The following is a 22677-nucleotide window of genomic DNA, read 5'->3' as shown; positions in this document are numbered from 1 at the left end:
GGACAAGAATAACAGTATAAGCGTCCGCGCCTAGAATAACATTTATAACGCCCCACCTATTATAAGCGCACTACGCAGTCTCAATTCGGTCTCAACGCAGTTATATGTCTCAATTCGGTGTTGGTTGATGTCCCTCACTCTCCGGACCAACCCTCATTAGCATGCCTAGTGTGATTACAACGGAACGTCCCATTTCCGGGGGGGGGGGGGGGGATCCGGGGGGTCCCCAGAGGCTAGTCAAATATGGGCGGTGGGCCATGCCCCCCCCCCCACACACACACACACACCCCTATGGGACACTGTTGCAAGAAAAGATCGAATATAGAACTGTCAGGATCTGGATACTCTAAATTAGTCTAATAGAGCAGTCATAGTATTCAGAGAAGCAGTGTAGCAACGTATGTGTAGTTATAAATAAGGCGATATAATTGGCGGAGAGCAGCTATTGTCAGCAGATATTAACCTTTTTTTGGCCTTCAACTTACAGCTGGCCTGGCCCCCTCCACCACCCGTGGTCAAGTACATGTATTATTGGCAAATGAAAATTTAAATACTCTAATAGAACAGTCAAAATGACATCTCTGATAACTTATCATCAGATCGCCTATTTGCAGATGATTGTATTTTGTATAGTAACATACCACAAGCTGCAATATACTTGTAATTGTCTCTAAACTTGCATGGGCCAGTAATAAAGCATGTCTGAAATGATTACATCACCAGAATTTAACCTTGTTTTAAGTTGATGCCACAGCACAACCGTTGTATAGGAAGCAAGATTACAGTCAACAGCAAAATTAATATTGAATATAACTAATATTGAATACAACTGTCAATTACAGCAACATAATCGAGTAAATAAGTGACAAAGTTAAACATAGCATATACAGTAAATTAACGCATTAAAAGAATACAGCAAATAAATGGTACAGTGATTGACTATACTGTAACAGTGACTATAAACTCTTTAACTAGTTTCAACACAGCTTGGACAACTCCAGTGCACATTCTTTGCCCAGGCGCTTTCAGGAACCGGAGAAATGCACACACCCCCAAGATCCATTCTGAACACTCCGAACAGCATATCATAGGAGGTTGACATGGCATTCAAGCATCTTGCAAAAGCAGTAAACCTTCACCCGTTCAGCTCTTAACAGATTTTTTCTTCTTTGGGCTCTAATTGGAAACATGGAAAAACATAGTTGTTCAATACAAGATGTGAGATGACTACACATCTTAGGTTGTTCAAATACTAGTTTCACCTAAACACAGAGCCACTGCATATGCAATGCTGAACAAACCATAATCATTAGACCCAGTCTGTTTATAAACATATACAAAAGTTCAGGGTAAATTCTGATCTGCTGGCGTGCAGTAAACAGGCCACTTGTGCTTTGATTGATGAACTGCCATAAGAAAACATGCTGTCAAAAACCGACATCTTCTGGCTGACTACTACCAAGGTTACTAATTGTCACCCAGTGCTGTCATGTATAACTTGAGTGAAGCCACTTTCAACAATCGCATAACTCATTGTCATCCTATAGCCAATATCTCGAAATTTTGCTTTGAACTGCTTGTTCAATATACATTGGCTGGCATTGATAATTGCAGCATTGATCCTATCACCGGACAATACCACAGTTTTGTCCACGTGCAATTCATCAATCCAGGTATGGGTGCCTTCATCTTTGGGCAATTCTCTGTATGTATCCAAGTCAACAGTAGTCTTTTCTTTTGAAGGAGGATGCTGCTATTCGTCACTAAGTCGTATAGTTTTGAACAGGCTTTTGGAAGCTTCATTGACAGCACCAACTTGACTTGATGGAGAGTTGCCCAAAAGGAGTGGTCCACAGTGTGACGAACCTTCCACAATACATGATCTGCATGTTGGAGTACACATATTAACTGTTAACATAATGATATTTTATTAACTATAAAACAAGTAAGGAAATACTGATCCTCGTTTTTTTTTTTGTTTTTTTTCTAAAATTCAATATTCAAAAATGCAATGTATGATTAGTTGTTGATTAAATTTGCTACTTGCTAAATTTGTATCCACTAAATAATAATACTGCAATATAATATCTCACTATATCTACTAATATCTCACTAAGTATTAGTTATAGAACATGCCTACAAGCTACAGTATTATTAAAGTTTAGAGAGGGAGAGTGGACAATAAACTTCATTACACACCAAGGCAGGTTTTTCCCACACTGGTCAGCAGTAGTTCAAAGCAGCCAGTACCTCTAACAGTACCCTCTTAAATCCGACCAGTACAATTCTTACATATATCACTAATACACATGCAATATTTTATAGTTATAACACACTTACAAGGGATATGACAAAATATACGCACGATCGCCGCAGGAGCGAGTGCATATATATTTGTCATATCCTGAGAAATCGTGTTATAACTGTTATATTCTACACCCCAGTGGATGAAACGATTACAGATAGCAAGGTATAGTGAAACAGCACCTGTTGAGTAGACATCCTTGATGGATCAGATGTTTTAGATTCTTTAGCGGTGCCACGTCCATTTACTCGCGATTAGTGAAGGAGACAAGAGTTCATCGAACATTGTTCAGGTGAATAATTGTTGGTTGATTTAGACACTTGTTATTAGAGACTTGTTTACAGTCTAAATATGGATTTCGCCGAATGTGTGAAGCTACACCATATATGGTAAGTGTAGCCACAAAGCGTGGTATATCAGTTATATACCTGGTATATCAGTTATATACCACAGTTTGCCGTGGTATATCAGTTATATACCACAGTTTGTCGTGATATATCAGTTATATACCACAGCGTGGCGCTTTTGATCTCAACCACAGGTGTGGTATATGTTATAGTTATATCCCGGTACGAGGGTGATATCATTGTTATTACACGAGTCCGAGGCGGAGCCGAGGACGAGTGTAATAACAATGATATCATCTGAATATACGGGATATAACTGTTTTATATCCCAGTGCGCAGGAGTGCGCAGAAGTTTATGGATAGTAAATTAAGTTCCGGTTTGAGTTCCTGTCACTGTGCTCAAGATTTCGTCCGAATTGTGTGGAGATTCTACTTCGTAGCTACAAGAGAGACCTTACATACTGCCTACAAACTGTAGCGAAGGGCGGTGTTATGAAGCAGCGGTTCCAGGTACGATTCGCCTTCGTCAGAAATTGGTATGGTGGTGTCGCGTGGTGTGCAAGAGAAAAATAAAGACCAACAAGTGGCTACCATAGTCCAAGATAGAACGATGAAGCTAGAGGAGGTTAGTTCTTCACCATAGTGACCGTTGGGAGTGATTGCTGGAGCGAAAATCGTCACAGACTATTCTTGACATTTATTAAACTATCATATTGGCAACTTGTAGTGCTATTGTGTTAAGGATTAACAGTTTTCTTGTAAGATTTAGCTAGTTTTAAGTGCTGTATTGGTGTGTTTTGTATCAATATTTCCTTATTTGGCTCTTTGTTCCATTGGTAAACAATGCCATTCGCGGTTATTATGATGTCACGAAAGAGACTGAGTGGCTCCGCAACAGGGTGATAAGTTAGTTATCACTGGGTGATAACTAATATATCGTACAGTAGCAGCGCCGCTCTGTCTAGCTGTATGGTAGTTATAACCCAGCGCGGCACTTTGATACTCCCACGCACTGGGATGTAAACCCTAATATAACACACAGTATATCAGTTCATGTTAACTTTAGGCCACCACTCAAGAATCTCTGGGCAGAACCCTGCACCAAGGCTATGTATACAGGCTGAGGAAACCAACTGTTTTTAGTAGTAGGCTACCAACACTTTAGTAACCCCACCACAGGTTTTCATTGCATTTAGCAAATCCAGATATCAGAGAAAGAGATTTCATAAACTTTTAACTTAATTGGTCAGCTCAAGGTGTATCTTTTTAGTAACTAAAATAGGTATAAATTATCACCACTAGTGTTCATTTTGCTCAATTGATGGTAATTCCATTCTAAAGTTATTGCAGTTGAAAAGTTTACAAAATTTGTAACTAGGTTTTGGAGTAGTCAAGCTGGTCCGCTGAGAGACAACATGTTAAACAAACACAAACTTACTTGATCTTTGACCGACACCCAAAAGATTTCTTGTCCAATCACATAAGATTTCAAGTTCTGTGCTAGGGAAGTTTAACACAAATTCAACGCTACATTTATTGCAACATGCAGCAGTAATAAATTTCTCCTTCATAAATCGAGCCACAAGCTCAGTTTATAACAGTGGCCTTTGCTTGTAAAACTCTGAATCTCTAAACTCATCAAAATCACGCCGGTCTACTGAAGTGCATAAAACACAATTCCCGATCCTTCTAAGCTCTGGTCTGCCACACTGGTTTCTAATTTGCATCTATGTATAAACATCAAGATTCAAATACATTTAGGACCTCTTCTGGCTTCCTCTGTAAGGTACAATACATGTGCTAGTGGTCAACTGATCATCTTCAAATTTTACCTCATCATCCTCCAATTCCATATAAACATCATCCATTGAATAATCAATTTTATGGAATGGATTTGTTTCTTCGTAAAGTCGTAACAATTCAAGCATTGATCCTGGCACATAAGTGTACACACATGGATTAATATATAAAGCATGTCTTAATATCAAGAATCTAATTATGTCAATTTTATCATTGGAGTCATGGACCATGCCACTGATTGGTCTAGTTGTGGCACGAAGAAAACAAGGCAAAGTGATCACACCCCTTGAAATGTCACATAAGCTGGACAGTCACTCAAAGAAAAAAGTCACCTTAATATAACAGCCATGTAAGGTAATTTATTAATAGAACAATTATTGACATGTGCTATACAACAATAAAACTTTAACAAACTCAATAATTTCTAAATGGTTTAGATCATGCAATGATTGTATACTACTTGGAATTATATGAAGAAGGCAAATTTGAGCATATATCAATGGTGTTTATCAAGTGGGAGAAGCACACTTGCTCTTTTATCCGAGCCAGAATTTCTTATACCGTCATGCTGAAGCAAGCTTGTTATGCTTCAGCACATCGACATCCTGACGCCATGCCATCAGAGAGTTCGTCAAGTTGAGTAAGAATTTCACTGGCAGCAGCTAGGCAGTTCATCACTATCGAGATGAATTGGCAGAGCACATCACAGCTAGATCAATGCAATGAATCTAAGCGTATTGTTTCTTCAAACTGGCTGGGCATCAAAACCATCGGCAAATCGATTTCCCATATTGCCTGGGTAAGTTCAAGCTAATGAAAATTTTACCCGGGAAATATACTACTAAACGGTGCGAATGTGGTATATATTCCAACATAACGTAAATTATGAAGTAGCGTATTTTTTTTCTTGGGAAAGCACACTTGTACAGGATTAGCCTTTTGGTGCAACCCTGTTTTTTGAGACAAATTAGATAATAAATAAATATGGCTACCAATGAAATTGAGAAAATCCTATACTGCAGTACATTTCAAACAAAAGAATAGCAGAAGTTTACTACCAAGGTTATGTTACACATACAACTTCATGCATACCGTTTATCTTGTGGAGCAATGTCCTCTGTAAATCTAACAGTTGTTCGTGAATTACACTTCATGTGGCAGTCAACCTGCTCATCTATATCAGAAACATGCATATCCACTGATGAAACTATGCAACTATACTAAATACCTTCTTTGCTCTTCAACTTCTTAGGTTTGGTAACAGCCTTTTCATCATCTATGGAAAAAATTAAGATAATAAGCAATGCATGAAAAAGGAAAGATACCTTTGTAGGTTTTGGTTCCTGACGTCATCTTGTTTATCTTGGCATCAGGTGCAGCAATCACTATATAATCACCTTGTCTTTTACCACCAGATTTTTTTCCCTTTCTACTGATTTGAGCATTTCTACGTAACTGAGATAGGTTTACACAAGTTGGTTTTTTTGGTTCTAAAGACATGCCAATGCTCATTTTGGCTGCAATGATATAACAGCCTTTTCTTGCAGGACAGGTGCAAGACTCCTTTGGAATGTAACCACATAATGGTGACCTGATGAACCTGAAACTGTAAAAACCTTCAATTGTGCATTGTGAACTATTTTGCCATCTTCAATAAGTTTTCTAGCTCTGGCTTCCTGAGATTACGCATTTGGCAGTTCACTGTTGTTTTCGACATTTTGTTCATTTGTTCCTCTGATTTCACCTTTTACTCTAGCAACTATTTCTTCAGGCTTATAAACTTTAACATGCAACATGGGTACTAATCCAAAACATATTTTAAAAAACTTGCATGAACATAGAAAGTTCCAAGGCCATTTAGTCCACGTGAGATTTCTGACAAGTAATACCCTTTTAGAATGAAAGCATTAGGTAATCAAGTGGCAGGTCATGCCAACCTTCCAGAGATTGAAGGACACGATTCAAACCTTCAGACTGGTTATTTGTTATGCCACTATAAGGATTATACAATCCTGCCTGTTCCAATTCCCATCTCCCAACAGACATAACATCTGGATTAACATAGATATTGTAATACTCAGCATATGGAGCACTCCACGTCTGCATCATCTCATCTAATCTCACTTGGTATTCACTTAGAGAAGATTTGTGAAACAGCTTTCTTAAGCTACTGATATACACATCAATATCTTCAGAGGGGGCAGCACGTTTTTGCAACCATCTTCTTACATCTCGCAACAAATGGTTCCAGCATCTGACATTTTAAGATTTGGTAATACCATCTGTACTGATGCAACAATTCGCTTCTCATCATCAGTTACTATTGGCTTTCTCGTCTCCATAAAGTTGGTGCAAGTACAGCACATTGTTTAAAGAATGTTTTGTGGCATTCGTGAAACTTGCGCTCATGAATTAAAAAGGCAACAGGTACCACTGGGCACTCAATAAACAATGTGTGATGAAAATTCAAAACAGAGACATTAAAAGTAGTGCCATATGACAATAGTTGTGGAGACACAGATACAAGTGTAAGAACACGATCAAATTCTTCCATGAATTCTTTATGACAACAGATACACAACAAATCTGGATGGGTTTCAATCTTTTGCACAAACTCAGGTAAATCAACTACCATTGCATGAACATTATACAATGAGTTACGTGACATCCTTTGTTGACTTACAAAATACGTCTTTCTTAAAAATGAGTCTTTAGCCAGAAGTTTAGCAACCTTGCTGTTAATCCAACGATACTGATCACACTTCCAGTCATCTACAAATAACATGGAAAATAATATGGAAACAAGACAAAATATGTATACGTTAAAGCATAGCCATGAGTGCTATATAAAAAATAAAGTACGAGGCACACGGCCGAGATGCTAATAAAGCACTAGTCGAGTGCTTTATTAGCATCGAGGCCAAGTGCCGAGTACTTTATTTTTCATATAGCACTCGCAGCTATGCTTTAAATGATTTATGGAACTTTCTAGTCGTGTAGCTTCACCATACACTGAGACTCGTAATTAACGCGCGTTGCATGAACTATTAGCAGCCTGAACGCACTTTAACAAAGTGACTCACACGTATTTCACCATAGTTTGGTATGGTAGATGTTCATCGCGTATTTTGGCAGGTTTTGCTCGCAACCCACAATCGATTCTATTGTGAGTCACAGTGAAATAATTCCGTGATATCTCCAGGACTTGTCCATTTACATTAACAAGCGTAACAGCAACGTTACCTTCTCCCACCCATCATCGAAGCATTTAGGTATGTCTATAAAAGCAATCCAGTGGTGAAACTCGTATTGGCTGGGGTGATTGATCACTCAGCGTGGCGAGGCTATCAGCCTTCACCGGCGTGGGTGATTAGTCGTACTGGCGCGAGCCCCCGCAGGCTATTAGCCTGCACCAAGGCACGTGGGCAACTGTGCTTTATTGCCCACAAAGGGTGCTTTATTCATTCAATAAAGCACTCTTTGTGGTCATGAAGCACTGTTGGCCAGCTGAGAGTGTACTTTATGAAATTTAAAGTACACTTTTTTCCTTTGATCTCACCCACGCAAAGTTCTATAAAGAAATGTAAAACAGTACAAATTCATCATAAATCAAAGCTCTTTGAATATATATCATGCATACAGGCAAATTTGGCCACAGATGCCTTTTCCAATCTATTTTTCTTTCCAACAATTCTTCTATTCTGCCTTATCACACAGTACAGTAGTACTGTTTAGCAGGGATCCTACTGAAAATGGTACACATACCCAAAATACCTAACTATAAAACCATCCTAGAAATGTCTTATGCGACGAAAGACTTTAACATTACTAAGGTTAGATATAGCCTTAAAAACACAACAAAATATTTACAGATGGCTAAATATTGAATTTAAAACTCCTTTTTGGGGGGCAGTCTGACCATAGATTTATAACCCCCAGGTACGGGATGGCACACGGAGCGGCGCGCTCAATGCTTCTGTAGAAACACTCCTCATCTGATGAATCTTAAGAATTTGGTACCTTTGTCAGCCTTTAGAAATCATGTTCAAGCGTTCTGGATGTTCGGAGGAAGATTTAAAGCCGTTCTTGTTATTTGCTGAGCTTGAATAGACCATCACTACACAGTAGTACTCTTTCATGAGACTTTCAATGGGAAATAAGAAATGGCCGTACTGGTGACTGGCAAATTTTGTCGACTTCTACTGCCTTACTGGATTAGTCTACGAGGAGTACGTTTCGCTTAAACAGTAGTGTAAGACCTGTAGTTTTACATGAGGATTTAGTCAGCACGTCTCTACTCTGTTTTTGTCTTTCACAAGGCAGTATCAGTTCACTAAAATCGCGTGCGTTATCACCTTGAACAAGACAAGAACTCACAACGATGGCGCACTGACTACATCCTCATGCAAAACTACAGGTCTTAAGCTACTGTTTAAGCGAAACATACTCCTCGTACACTAATCCAGTGAGGCAGTAGAAGTCGACAAAATTTGCCAGTGAACACCCAGAATGCTTGAGCAAGGGTGGCAAAGGTGCCAAATTCTTAAGATTCATCAAACGAGGAGTGTTTATACAGAGTATTGGGCACGCCGCTCCGTGTGCCATCCCGTACCTGGGGGTTATAAATCTATGGTCTGACCATAGTTGCAAGGCTAGGGGCTAAATAACACTGCACACAGCCACCAGTTTATGCCACAATAATTGACTTACCAGTGGCATGTGCCTTTTGAGGTTCTGAAGATTATCTACCTCTGTACCTTGCTGTTCCTTTAATTTTCAATCATCCGTCATCTTCATGCAATGAAAGCATATTGAGTTATAACATTCTGTATTGACACATTCCATATTTAGATGCCACAAAAATTGTTTTTTGAGCTGTTGATGTTGCTGTAAGAGGTATGGCCTCATGACTCACTATCCTGAGTCATAACCACCAGCTATAAACATCGGCTACATGATAAAATTATAGCTTCATGATTTAGCAGCGCTAATAATAACAATCAAGTGATTGACACATTCTTTGATCAAATTTATACTTCATTGATGATGACTCATATCAACCATGCCCCTTATTAGTAGCACATTGAAAACATCTTGAGACCATGATCCTTGAAATGTCGCATGTACATGCAGCCATCAAATACTCTAATAAAGCAGTCACCAGCCATGTGTATTGTAATAGAAGTCACATATGTTATTTAGGCACTCTTGGTCATAGCTATGCTATTACAGGTTTTTGCAATTGAATTCGGCCCGTTTGCAATTGAGTTTGTCGCTTTTGCAATTGCATTAGTCGGTTTTGCAATAGAATTTGTCGCTTTTGCAGTTAAATTCGTCTGTAACAAGAATGGCAGCTGGGGAAAACATGAGAACATGGCGTAGCAGCTGCTACAAGAACTTGTTCAAGTACAGCAGTAATAAATAACTTTATAAGGCAATAATTCTTCCTCTACAGCCTATCCAGCAACATTGCAAACTCTACTACACCATTTGCGATCGAGAGCAAGCTAATTAACTTGTCAGACAGCTATCAGCTTCGCGTACTACCAGCTCCAATTACCTTCTAGTGTTTCAAGTGTAACTCTCCATGGTGCAAATAATTCATCTCTTGATGAATGGTTGGTTTCTTGAAGCTGTTTTGTTTATGACGAATTGTAATGCGAACAAGTGAAGAAAAAATTAGGAATTTTCCATATGAGTAGGGACTGCAGCGATAAAAAGCACTGAAACAAGCTGCTGAGACAAAACACAACTGAATGATTGCATTTTAATCCCTACTTTAGCCTGCTATGATGTATGGGATTAAAATGCAATCATTCAGTTGTGTTTTGTCTCAGCAGCTTGTTTCAGTGCTTTTTATTGCTGCAGTCCCTACTCATATGGAAAATTCCTAATTTTTTCTTGCACTTGTTTGTATACTTTTTTTGTAAATTTTATTGAATAACTATATTTAGTAATTCACCCCCCCTGCAATTCTCGAAATACACAGCTAAACATTCCTAAGGATGCATATTTTTAACAAACCGCTTTAAATAACACATTACCCACAGAAGTATCTTTTCAACTGTTTTATAGTGTGTCTACAGTATTATTTTCCACTAATTCTCTTAACAAATCCTCAGGGCTGCTCTTACTTTTAGTTCACGTAAGTACGGGTCACACCCACTTTCTAGATGATATACGCGAGCCTATGAGGCCTATTACAGTGTTTTTCAGTTGTAGTACGCCTGAAAAGTGCTCTGGGAAAGCTACCCATAGAGTCTGTAGAGAGGCGCCACATACAACTGGTTTTTAAACTCAGAAAAGAACCACCTTCAGGCCAAAGCAAACACTCTAATCCTTACGCGTGTAGTTTCTCAACTGGCAATGTTGAACAGGCAGCAGCATATCCCGAGGTATATCCCAACATTAAAATCATGTGCTTGCTATAATTATGCTACACATTTATTCCAATATGTTGGGGTGTTGTGGTGTGCGTGCTTTGATGGAAGCCGTACCCATGAGAGATAGCCACAATAAAGAAGGATAAAAGATAAAACAGTAAGACAGTAGCGCACACATCGTAGGTATTTAATATTGTGAAAGGTTTTTTCTCCACAAAATTCAAAGCGTTTCCACCAAAGAAGCAAGGCTGTAGCTGTAGTCAGTTTTCTGCTACGCTTTACTGAATGCATCAGTGAGGCAGTGAGGCAGTAGAAAATTTGCTAAAATAATATATTTTTTTAAATTTGTAGCACCTTGTCGGAAACGTTTCGGGTCATTCTGAAGACACATTTGGGCTTGTTTATACCTGACCAATACTGTGAAATGGCCGTGAAGGATTTCTGAAGATGATTTTGGGTAGATATTTCTTCGTGAACCACGCCCACACCTTCATCGTCCCTACTCAACAAATTCTATTGCAATACTTGACGAATTCAACTGCAAAACTGACAAATTCAATTGCAAAGCCGACAAATTCAATTGCAAACGGGATGAATTCTATTGCAAAACCAACGAATTCAATTGCAAACGGGATAAATTCAATCGCAAAGGCGACGAATTCAATTGCAAAAACCTTTAAACAAACTACTGTATTATAAAAATTAAGTAAAGTTCTCAGTGATCAGAACTAGTGAAGCAAGTATATATATATTACCGTAATGAGAATATTGGAGTTGAACAAAACACTGTTATTCCAAAGTATGGATTTTTCCACAGCAAAAGTTATAACAACCTCTCTAATCTGACACCTCTGTATTCCAGAATACCTCAATAACCATCGTTTAATGTACCACAAAGATTTCTCCTATGTAGTACTACTACCTCTACTACTTCCTCAATAACCAAACATCCTCACTAATCTCACACAATTTTCTTGTCCCAAATTACAGAGGTTTCTACCATGATATACTTTGTTATTATCAATGCATTTGTCCTCACTAGAAAATCACCATTTTATGGTGTGACAGAATAAAAAGCAACAATTCAAATCATAAATTAGCACTTGTATGACTTGGTATAGTGTCCCTTTAATGTTACCACTTTCACACCTCAGATCAAAGTAGCCACCTGTGTACACTTAAAATGTAGCTAAGCCAGTGACTTGCGGAAGCTACTAAACCAGGAAAACATCAGATTTTCTCATACAAAAGCCTGGGCTAATTACCAGCATCTTTGACCTGGCCTGTAAACAAATAGAGCCTTTATTTGAGACCAGGCGTTTATTTTAGATTGGCCCAGCATTTAATCGAATTAGGGTACGAGATGGTGAACAGGATTACTGCATTGAAAACACTGATAAAGTGTGTTGACTATATATATTATCAAGTGTAGTCAAAGCTTAAAAATCTTGAGGGGTCCACAATGAGGCAAAAATCGCCTACAAAGATTTACAAGATTTGAGATTTACACAGAGATTTATGGTAAAGATTTATGTTGAAAATCTTGTCAAAAAAGCAAAATAAGTTTATCAAACTGTTAGTATATGTAGATAAGCAGAAATTTACAGAAATTTGGACCAATTTTGAGACTTACAATTTACAGATTTTCTTCAATGGCCTGAGATCTACGCTTCGTTGCTGATCCTCTGACATATCTGCATGCACTCAAGACTTGTCTGGATTACACACGTGATTAATTACTCATAGTACTGTCATCCCTTAGAAGGCTCCAAACTCAAGCAGCAACAAGGGAAACAGTTAAAGTCATTAACAGTAGACTCAAGCAATAGCCCAGGCCTCTATTTGAAACTAGGCATTCGTTTTCCGAAGGTGCTGGACACCCCTGACTTATAATAGAGGGCAGTTAATTGAATGCAGCTTTTATACGAGGAAATACAGCATTAATTGGCAGAGGATAAAATTCCTTGGAAAAAGATCTCTCTGTAGACATGCTTTGCTGATGCGTGTGCATAGAATAGTCAAGTACAGAATATCTTATGTAGATATTAACACTTGGTCTTCACTTCACACTTGTGTCAATAACATATAAAACTTAATCAACTACATACCTTTACAAATCAGTTCAGAAAAACTGTAAATGTAGACTTCTCCAGCTTTAGGTAAGTAGGGAGGACTAGAACTGACTATCTTTTGGAGGGTCTTCTAACAGTAGTTTAGCTTCGGAATTCGTCAAAGGAGAGAAAGCGAGTTTTACTACAATCGCTGCTTTTCTTGGTAGAGTGTTGGAACCTTTAAGGTCGTCCTCCATTCTGGTTCTGTCGTCCAGGTCGTCTTTCACTTTATGGTTCTGCCGTCGGAATCGCCTTCCATTCTGATTCTTCCTACCTTGTTTAACTACAGCGCAGACTGAATTCGCCACAAAAAGACTTGTTTATATTGGTCACCAACTAGTCTCATTCACCTCGTGTTGTCACCTCGGATGACCTGCGGATGACAGCTGCAAGTCACGTGAACTTTGTAAAATTACTCAGTGCTTAGTCATAATGGAAAGCTAGTGGCTACAAGAAACAGTCGCTTGTTTTGTTTGTTATACAAAAGTAACATAGCTATACGTTTGGAAGTGGCTCGGAAAAGTCTAGGCATAGGCGTTCCGTTCCCGGGAATAATGCCACGGAATATGCCATTCCCTTTCCGCGTGCCTTTCCGCCCGGAATAATGGTAACCTCGAAAAACCGGTTCAACCGGTATCATGTACGAACACGCATGCATAGTTACTAGAGTCACATAGTTACTTGAGTCCTCGCTTGAGTCACATAGTTACAGCTGTTACAATTTAAGTTACTGAAAACACATCCAGGACACTTGAAAAAGCTGGTGAGTAGCTATAGCTGCATACACATATACGCAAATTAGCTAAAACAGTAGCAATACAAAAGCTGGTGATTCGCACTAAGGAGGTTTGTAGACTGAGTTGCTCCGGCCACGCATACCATGGGCGAGGCCCGTATAGTCTGCGCAGTCCGAGGCTTAGCTAGCTGCATGATGGGTAAGATCGGGTAACCAGGCCGGTTAGCGTCAACTCGGGAGCTAGCTACTATAATGACACATACTGTATGCATGGCCACATTTTATTTTTTTATCTATTTATTTATTAAGGCTTTACAGCAGTATGACACATATGCAATCAATGTAGCCTGGTAGTAGCTTGGGTAGAGTGAAATCTCGCTGGTAGCTATACTCGCGGTTCCTTCAAAAAGAAAATAATATGTTCCAAGAAAAATGATCCGGTTTTATTTGTTAAGGATATAGTGATGTCAAGACACCAATGCACTACTAGCAGCTCTGTGCTATCATGACTGTATAGTGGGCTAGGGCATTCTCTCTAATATCTATGGCTAGGGTAACTCAAAAGGAAATCTCTTATACTCTGATTATGATCACAAAATAATATGCTGAACATGTACTATAGCTACTACAAACATTGCAAGTTGTAACACTATAAGTTCCTTCACCGGCCACTACACTTGAGACTATACATTAAGCACATCACAATGTCATGAGCTATCAACCAACATCATATGTACATGCAATATATACCAGTGTTAGTAGCAGTGACTGGAGAACTTGTGACACTGGGTAATCACACTATAGTTATAATCACAACAGGAGGTACACAAATATGAGATAATGGGGCTGAGTCTGCACAATACTGACAGAACACCTGAAGAGCTACTTAGTGCTTTCAATCAGTCTTGCATGCTCACTGTCACTCTAGCAAAGACCGTGGAACACCGAATAATGGATTAAAATAGTAGTTTTGACCATGCATGCATGCATGCACTTTATAGGCTTTATGTCCAGCTTGCACCCCATCACTGATGGCTTATAACACCCTCACCTGCTAGCAATACCACCCATACGATGAAAATGATACTTTCCTCATTTTGCATTTCCAGTTTCCTCCTCGTTTAGTGACACCCCGTCAACTCATAGCTAGCTAAAGAGTGCTTCATGCATGGAATTAGTAACTCTTGGTAGTATGCATGCTGTTGTTAGTCAGTAGCTATATAGCACAAGACGGTTTGCCGGCCAGGAGTGCATGCCGGCATGCATGCATGGTCTTCGTGCATGGTAGCATGATTGGGTTATCACAGCTGACTGCACCAAAGGAGGCTACGAGAGGTAATGTAGTGATGTAGCCAGTAGCAATACATGTATATGCCCATGCATGCACTGAATTGTATTGTATGTTATTGTATCAAGAGTGAACAGCTAGCTAATATTTTGTATTCAGTAGCTAGAGAGCTCTTTTTACTTTTGCTTGTATCACAGCTGGAATACCTTAGGTGAAGCAGAAGAAAAGTGTCAATAGCTAAGATATTCTAAGACTGCTGTGACATTATTGACTTCTATTCAGTCAAAAGACTTTGTGGGTACTTTGATGATATTATGCATGCATAATGGCTTCATTTCTGCATGCTTGCATAAATGTGTTACAAATTACACATTTATACTGCATGTTGATTTTCCTTTTACAGTATATGTATTGTAGCTAGCAAGAAGGTTTGGCAACTGGAAACTTTAGTGAATTTGTTGTGATAGGGTTTTGGTAGGAAAAGGTTTGGTGAATTTGTTATTAACCATTATACAGATTTGTATTGGACAAAAGATTTGGTGGATTTGTGTAGTTTGGTGAAACACCGCTATACCAATGTTAAGTTGGCAGTGTGGTTTAGAGTGTGAAAACATTTTCTGATCCAAGTATAGCTAGTCACTTCATTCCTTCTATATCAATTATTACGACAATTAATAGCATGCAGCGTCTAATGCAGTTGTGGATACAGGGGGTTTGGCGTCAGAGTTAATGTTTATGTCTGAATGCGTGCGCCAGTTACCAATTACCAACTCAAAAGCGAAGTGGTCATTACTCCTCACTTTCAGCTACGTTCAGTCCATTGTATATAGTGCTACAAATGAGGAAGAGTAGGAGAAACGCCTCTACAATTAATCCAGTCAACACAAAAATGATTTGCACGCCCCAACCATCAATTACTGTATTAAAAGTTAAGTGCCATTATGCTTCGCTTTCACCTATTTTCAGCTTGTTACACAGCATTACAAATGAAGAACAGTATCAGAAGCACCTCTGCAAATAAATATAGTCACCATGGAAAATAGGATGAAGCTGAAACCCCCTCTGAAAGTAGCGCACCCCTAATTTATTCACGATTCGTGTGGGTGATAACATCACCAAGAGTTATACATAGTGTACTGTATTAGGACTTTTTCTACTGGCCAAACTTCATACTTTTGCCTTTGAAATCAGCATTATGGCATTCAACAGCTAGTAGTTACCTTTTTAATTATTATTTTTGGTTTTCGACTCAAAACTAAGCTGAAGTTGTAATTCCAGAGTGGAACTCCCCTTTCAAAAAGTGTCTTGATCCGCCCCTGACAGTTATTGAAAACTTCCTCAACCTGAAACCCTCTCTGAAAATTTCTAGATCCACCACTGTAATTCTAGCTATTCAGGAGGCTAAAGTGTAGTTCAGCATATCCCAAGCATAGCATGAATTATTATTAATTTTTAACGGTACAAAATGTAGAAACTTGCCATCCCACACATATTACTGGATATTCTATACTTCTACTGAGGCATGCTAGTGTTATCTTTGTATAATGCTATTATAAAGTCTCTTCCTCGATCAGTTGTTCTACCCTGGAAGAGTTGATTTGCATTCCAAATCATCCAACATTATTCGTATCCATGAATTTGAATTTTGACACATCAATGTATTGCTAGAAAGAGGGAAAGATGGCATCCAAATTGACTTTGCTTGCTGCTGAAGGTAGTTAGGAAGATAGCAATGTTGGGTAGGAAAGGGCTGAAAAATGGAGGAAATAGATGGAGAAAAGTTAGGACGTGGTCTCCAATGAGCTAGTTGATTGGACCAGTGCTGGTGATGGTGAGGGACTCTTGGTGAACAAGTTAAGGTTTGGGAGGTGAAGGTGTTGTTGAGGTAAACTAGGATCTGGTTCCACTGTAAATCCTGTAGCCAAGGGTGGAGGAGCAGCCCCCTCATACAACACCTCAGAAGCAGGGTAAATGGCCATATTAGGTAACCCTGATGAAGCATCTTGTCCACCCTGTTTCTTCCCAATAGTTATCTGAAATCCACCCATTTTCTTCTCAATACTTGAAATTGACAAGGAGAAAACATCTTGACCACCTGGCAGACTCCTGTGTTGTTTGAGCGTTAATTGGATGGCTGCTGGTTCGAGGCTGCCATGAATTTTTTTCTCCTTTCTCCACCTTTTCAAACACACTTTATGTAACCACTCTAAACAGGCTGTAGGACCAGGTGTCCTACAGACCTTCAGCACTTGTGCTGTAAAGCCTTAATAAATAAATATATAATAAACAGTTCTCTGAAGATAATTAAACTGGGGCATACGGCACCATTTTCTTTCTTTTGCGGTGTACATGACATCGATAAAAAGTACTGAAACAAGTTGGAGTAGTCCATGATATTAAATCACAGTAAAACAATAAGAAGTGTTATATATATATATATCCCTACTGTGCATTTCCGTTATGGTATCTTAAGCACAGTAGGAATATAATAACACTTCTTATTGTTTTACTGTGATTTAATATCGTGGACTACTCCAACTTGTTTTGGTACTTTTTATCGATGTGCTATCTAGTTGAAAATTCCCTTGTGTACTTGTACCTAAGTGTTTAGACATCTGCACTCACAAAATTACTGAATACTTAGTTTTATACTCAAGTAAGGAGATTATCATCCAACATGCAAATCAACCCTTACTTTAACCATGCTGTTTTATTGCTATTTGCCATACAGCAGGAGTATATGAGGTGATGATCTCCAATTCTTCAGCACTTTTTGTTACAAAATAATTCTGATTTCTCTTCCCACTGGTATATATTTATTAGATCCAGCACAGCCAGGCTGTGGATAAGGCTACACTGTCTTCAAACAACCTTGCTCATGCATACATGCGCGAGCACACACACGCACACACACACACACACACACACACACACACACACACACACACACACACGCAATCACAAAGCCTATGGCTGCCGCTGGCACAGTCGCACCTACCCAGTGAACAATCACTGGTACACCCGTGTGCTACTCAGGTGCTAGGAGTCAGCCCAGGCAAATCCTCCTGGGGCAGGACTAGTAACCTGCAGGAGGATGTACCATAGATAATATATACCTCCGGACATGGAGGTACATATTATCTATGGCTGTACCATGTCTCACAGCTAGGTGTAGGTTTGGGCACATAAAGTCCCACCTGGACCTTCACCTACAATACGAGACATGGCAGTTGGCATTTGCTTCCCTGCAGTTTACACCAGGTACCCATTGGTGTTACAGCTGGATGGGCTGCTTCCCTAATTGGCACCATGCAAGTCCCCATTTTAACAGCTGGGTAGGCTGCTGAATACACACACACACGTACACACATGCACACTCACATACATGCATGCACACACACACACACGTACACACACACACACACACACACACACACACACACACACACACACACACACACACACACACACACACAGGGGCGTAGGGAGGGGGGGTTCCGGGGGATTCAGGAACCCCCCCTGTAAAATTTAGACTTCTGCAAGCAGGATCCTAACACACCATTTAGTGTGGCAGGACAAAATGAGTGAGCAATATAGTGTAATGGCACAGCACAACAATTGATAAAACTTACATTCATCTCTCAGGGAAGGATTTACAGAGGTAACATGAGCCCTCTTCAAAACTTGTTAAAAATATCGATATACTCTAATAGAGCAGTCAGGTATACTCTAATAGAACATGCATTTAAATATCCATGTCCATATGAAGTTTTTCAGACATTCCAACATTAAATGCAAAACTTAGCATGACCTTATACTGCTATAGCTTTGGTGTGCAGTGTTTAAAGATATAGAGCTCCAGTAATTTATCACTTGTGTTATGCAAAATGAATTCATGCTATGCATATTTGTATAGTTATATTGTTTTGATTGTCATTTGTATCAGTGGATTCATGGCTCCTATACCACAGTGAGATATAACCATCACTTACAGATTACTATATGTGTCTCTATGTGTTATGCTGTCTGTTTCCACTAGGTGACTTTATCTAGTACTACCTTCATCCCAGGGGCACTTAATGCATCATAATTAATGTACTTTTTGCATAAAATATAGCAATTTGCTGAGTTTTGATTTATTAAAATATTGAAAGTCTCTCAGCGGCTGGGGGCTGCGCCCCCAGACCCCTGCTTCTAGTAACTCAATGCTCGTGCTGGAACCCCCCTTCAAAAAATCCTGGCTACGCCCCTGACACACACACACACACACACACACACACACACACACACAAGCATAATGTTGTGTGAAAATTGTACAACTGTTATGCTAGAGCTATTACAGGATAATGTTAACTAGCATATCATTTTATAATGTAGAAATTAAAGGGAATCAATAATTGGCAGCTGTGGATAAATGGTTACAGATTGAGTGTTTAGGAGTGAAAAACTTGCTATGGTTTGTGTGCCTTTTAAAAATTTAGTGACTATTCTTTTAGGGCATCTTGCATTGATAACGTGCTTTACAAATGTTTAATTATATTTCCACAGTTGAAACTTTTAGCTATTAAAAAGGTAAAGGCACAATGTATAGTAATCTATCAACACTAATTATTCCATAAAAAGTTTGATTTCTCCTTTTGCATTCCTGTAAATTGTTTTAATGACGACAACTCAAGGCACACAGTAGTGTGTTGTGTAGCCAAGAAAGCTGACATGCCACACCTGTGTGTTGGTGTGTAGAATTTTGTATGATGGTCAGTTGGTCGGTCGGTCAGTCAATCAGTCAGTTAGTCAGTCAGTAAGTCGGTCAGTAGGTCAGTCAGTTGGTCAGTGATTAGGTGATTGTCCCTAACAATGCATTCTATATAATTTAATCAAGTATCTAATCCATGCATTTTTTGCAGGTACAATTAAGCCATGTTATTATCTCGGAGACTGATAGTGTTGCTGTTGACCACTTTTGGCTGCATCTTTATCTGTATGATCACAAGTAACCTTGAATCAGCTACAATCAAGGATCCCATGTTAATGCAAGTACTGAATAGTGAACTTCCAACTGTCTCTGTGTTACTGTCAATGAGTGAACTTAAACTTAAAAACAAAAGTGCCTTTCATCGTTACATCAAGGATCTTTCAGACTCTGACCTCAATAAGCTTGCTGAGAATTATCATGTTACAGGATTAACTTCAACTGCTTTGCAACGTACATTTATGGCATGTCCAGGATATTTTTTGTTGAAGCATTTCTCTAATGCCAAAGGTGAAATACAAACACCAAAGCACCAGACTTGTAAGAATATGTCATTTCAGACCTCTGGGACTCCCGTTGCATTAGTCAGTTGGCCAGGCTCAGGTAACTCATGGGTACGCCAACTGCTTGAGACTACTACTGGCATTTATACTGGTGGAGTGGACTGTGACTTTGCCTACTATAGAGCCGGCATGATTGGTGAAGGAATTGTTTCTAACAATGTAATAGTTGTGAAGTCTCATTGGGAGCCTCCTTCTTGGAATTTTACAAATAAAATCCTTTATATTGTTCGAAATCCATTTGATGCTTTTGTTGCAGACTGGAACAGAGAGCAGGCACACTCACATGTGGGTATTGTCAACGCTTCATACTTTGGTAAGTAAGTGCAGGCAAGGGTTACTATTGTTTTGTTAAAAGCATTTTCATCGCTTACTTTTGCTTGCAATTATTGTAATATGTCATTACTACCTGTGAGCATTAGTCAGATCTAGTATAATATTTATATGTTTTGCAAAGGTACAAAAGGTTCCAATTGAGATATTCTAATAGAGCAGTCAACCACCGTAATAGAACAGACACTATCAATTGGAATACCAAAATCTTATTACAGAGTGTTTATGCATCATGCTTGTTAAACTACACATTGCCTCCACCCCTTTACTCTTTGGCTTATTCCATTGCCAACAGAGGCAGGCACATACAGTCTATATATATATATATATATATGTCAACTGCATCTGTTTATAGGATGTATTTTTTCTGTATGTACAATATTACTAACTAGAAATTGAGGCAAAGTTTCTAGAGTTAAAGAAGTCTCTTTAAGTAGTTATATACAATTTATTTAGGTAACCTTTAATGATTACTTTGGCTACATAATGGCTTACCAGTGCAATTTGTCATGTCATGAAATTATTGTTTGGATGCCGTTTAGCAAACAGATACTTGCAGTATAGCGAATGAAAAATTAGAATATTCATTACATGCATACAAAAGTACTGTACATGTATACATCCATAGATATAAACAATTGTACATGCACATACACACACGCACACACACACAGAGTTACACACAGAGTTACACACAGAGCTACACACAGAGTTACACACAGAGTTACACACAGAGTTACACACACACACACACACACACACACACACACACACACACACACACACACACACACACACACACACACACACACACACACACACACACACACACACAGAGTTACACGCACACAGTTACACACACACACACACACACACAGAGTTACACACACAGAGTTACACGCACACAGTTACACACACACACACACACACAGAGTTACACACAGAGTTACACACAGAGTTACACACACAGTTACACACACAGTTACACACACACACACACACACACACACACACACACACACACACACACACACACACACACACACACACACACACACACACACACACACACACACACACACACCACACACCACACACACACACACACACACACACACACACCACACACCACACACACACACACACACACACACACACACACACACACACACACACACACACACACATGTACACAATGCCATGCATACAGATGTATGTACACACAGGTATTTATTGTACATATGTATTGTATTTCATAGGCAATAACTCTAAGTGGGATAAAAGAGTTAAAAATAGTGCATATTGGTGGAGGGTTCACATGGAACAGTGGACAACTGAGAAACACGTTACACATGTTGTAAAGTATGAGAAATTATTCGTTGACTTAAAAACTGAACTGCAAAAAATGCTTGATTTTTTGGGACATCCTTATACAGAAGCTGACTTTAACTGTACCATCCACTCATCTACAAAACAATTTCATAGAAATCATTCTTACAGAGCTCTGGACAAATACACTCAAGAGCAGAAAGCAGCAGTTAACAAACAACTGAAGATTGCAAACATAGTTTTACAGAAGTTTAAAAGTGAATATCAAGAACAATGGTAATAACAATAATAATTATATACAAGTTCTATGTACATGACATGATATTCATAACTTATAGTGTCTCGTGGTATGAATCAAAGTATTGTCTCGGTCTAACACAGTTCTAGAAATCACATGGAGTTATTTATATTGGGCCACAAATTAAAGCTACATAGCTGATTGCACTTGTATTTTGTACAATATATTATAAACCAAAAAACTTATTTCAATCACAACACCTTAATTTAAATTAGTGCAGCTTTATCCACCATACCTAGCAACAGATTGAAGACTCTTAGGGCATGTGTAAACACTCCAGCCATTGTGTGTATGGTGTGATGTCATGTAGTGCGTGTGTGCGTGGGCGCGTGTGTGGGAATAAGCCTGGTAATCGAAAGGTTCCAGGCTCGGTTCCCAGCTGGGCCACTTTTGTGTTGTTGCTGTTTCCTTGAGCAAGAAACTTTACTCACAGCTGT

The 22677-nt window shown here is 39.0% G+C and overlaps 2 protein-coding genes across 2 annotated transcripts; one reads left to right on the top strand and one right to left on the bottom strand.

The window, feature by feature from the left end:
* Positions 1-790: 790 nt before the first annotated feature.
* Positions 791-13318, bottom strand: LOC136258652 (uncharacterized). Its single transcript, XM_066051992.1, has 7 exons — positions 12944-13318; positions 5778-7224; positions 5681-5728; positions 5545-5626; positions 4485-4585; positions 4091-4431; positions 791-1883 (listed from the first exon to the last, which is right to left on the bottom strand). The coding sequence occupies exons 2-5, from the start codon at positions 5962-5964 to the stop codon at positions 4573-4575; spliced, it is 330 nt and encodes a 109-aa protein (XP_065908064.1). The 5' UTR covers positions 5965-7224; positions 12944-13318; the 3' UTR covers positions 791-1883; positions 4091-4431; positions 4485-4572.
* Positions 13319-13621: 303 nt separating this feature from the next.
* LOC136259302 (WSCD family member CG9164-like) lies at positions 13622-22222 on the top strand. The gene is made up of 3 exons (XM_066052792.1): positions 13622-13709; positions 19875-20596; positions 21873-22222. The coding sequence occupies exons 2-3, from the start codon at positions 19888-19890 to the stop codon at positions 22220-22222; spliced, it is 1059 nt and encodes a 352-aa protein (XP_065908864.1). The 5' UTR covers positions 13622-13709; positions 19875-19887.
* The last annotated feature ends 455 nt before the right edge of the window (positions 22223-22677 follow it).

Source organism: Dysidea avara, chromosome 6 (assembly GCF_963678975.1).
Source record: "Dysidea avara chromosome 6, odDysAvar1.4, whole genome shotgun sequence".
In the NCBI taxonomy this organism is placed as follows: domain Eukaryota; kingdom Metazoa; phylum Porifera; class Demospongiae; order Dictyoceratida; family Dysideidae; genus Dysidea; species Dysidea avara.
The sequence above is the reverse complement of the archived record's forward strand: the minus strand, read 5'-3'. Positions and strand labels throughout refer to the sequence as shown.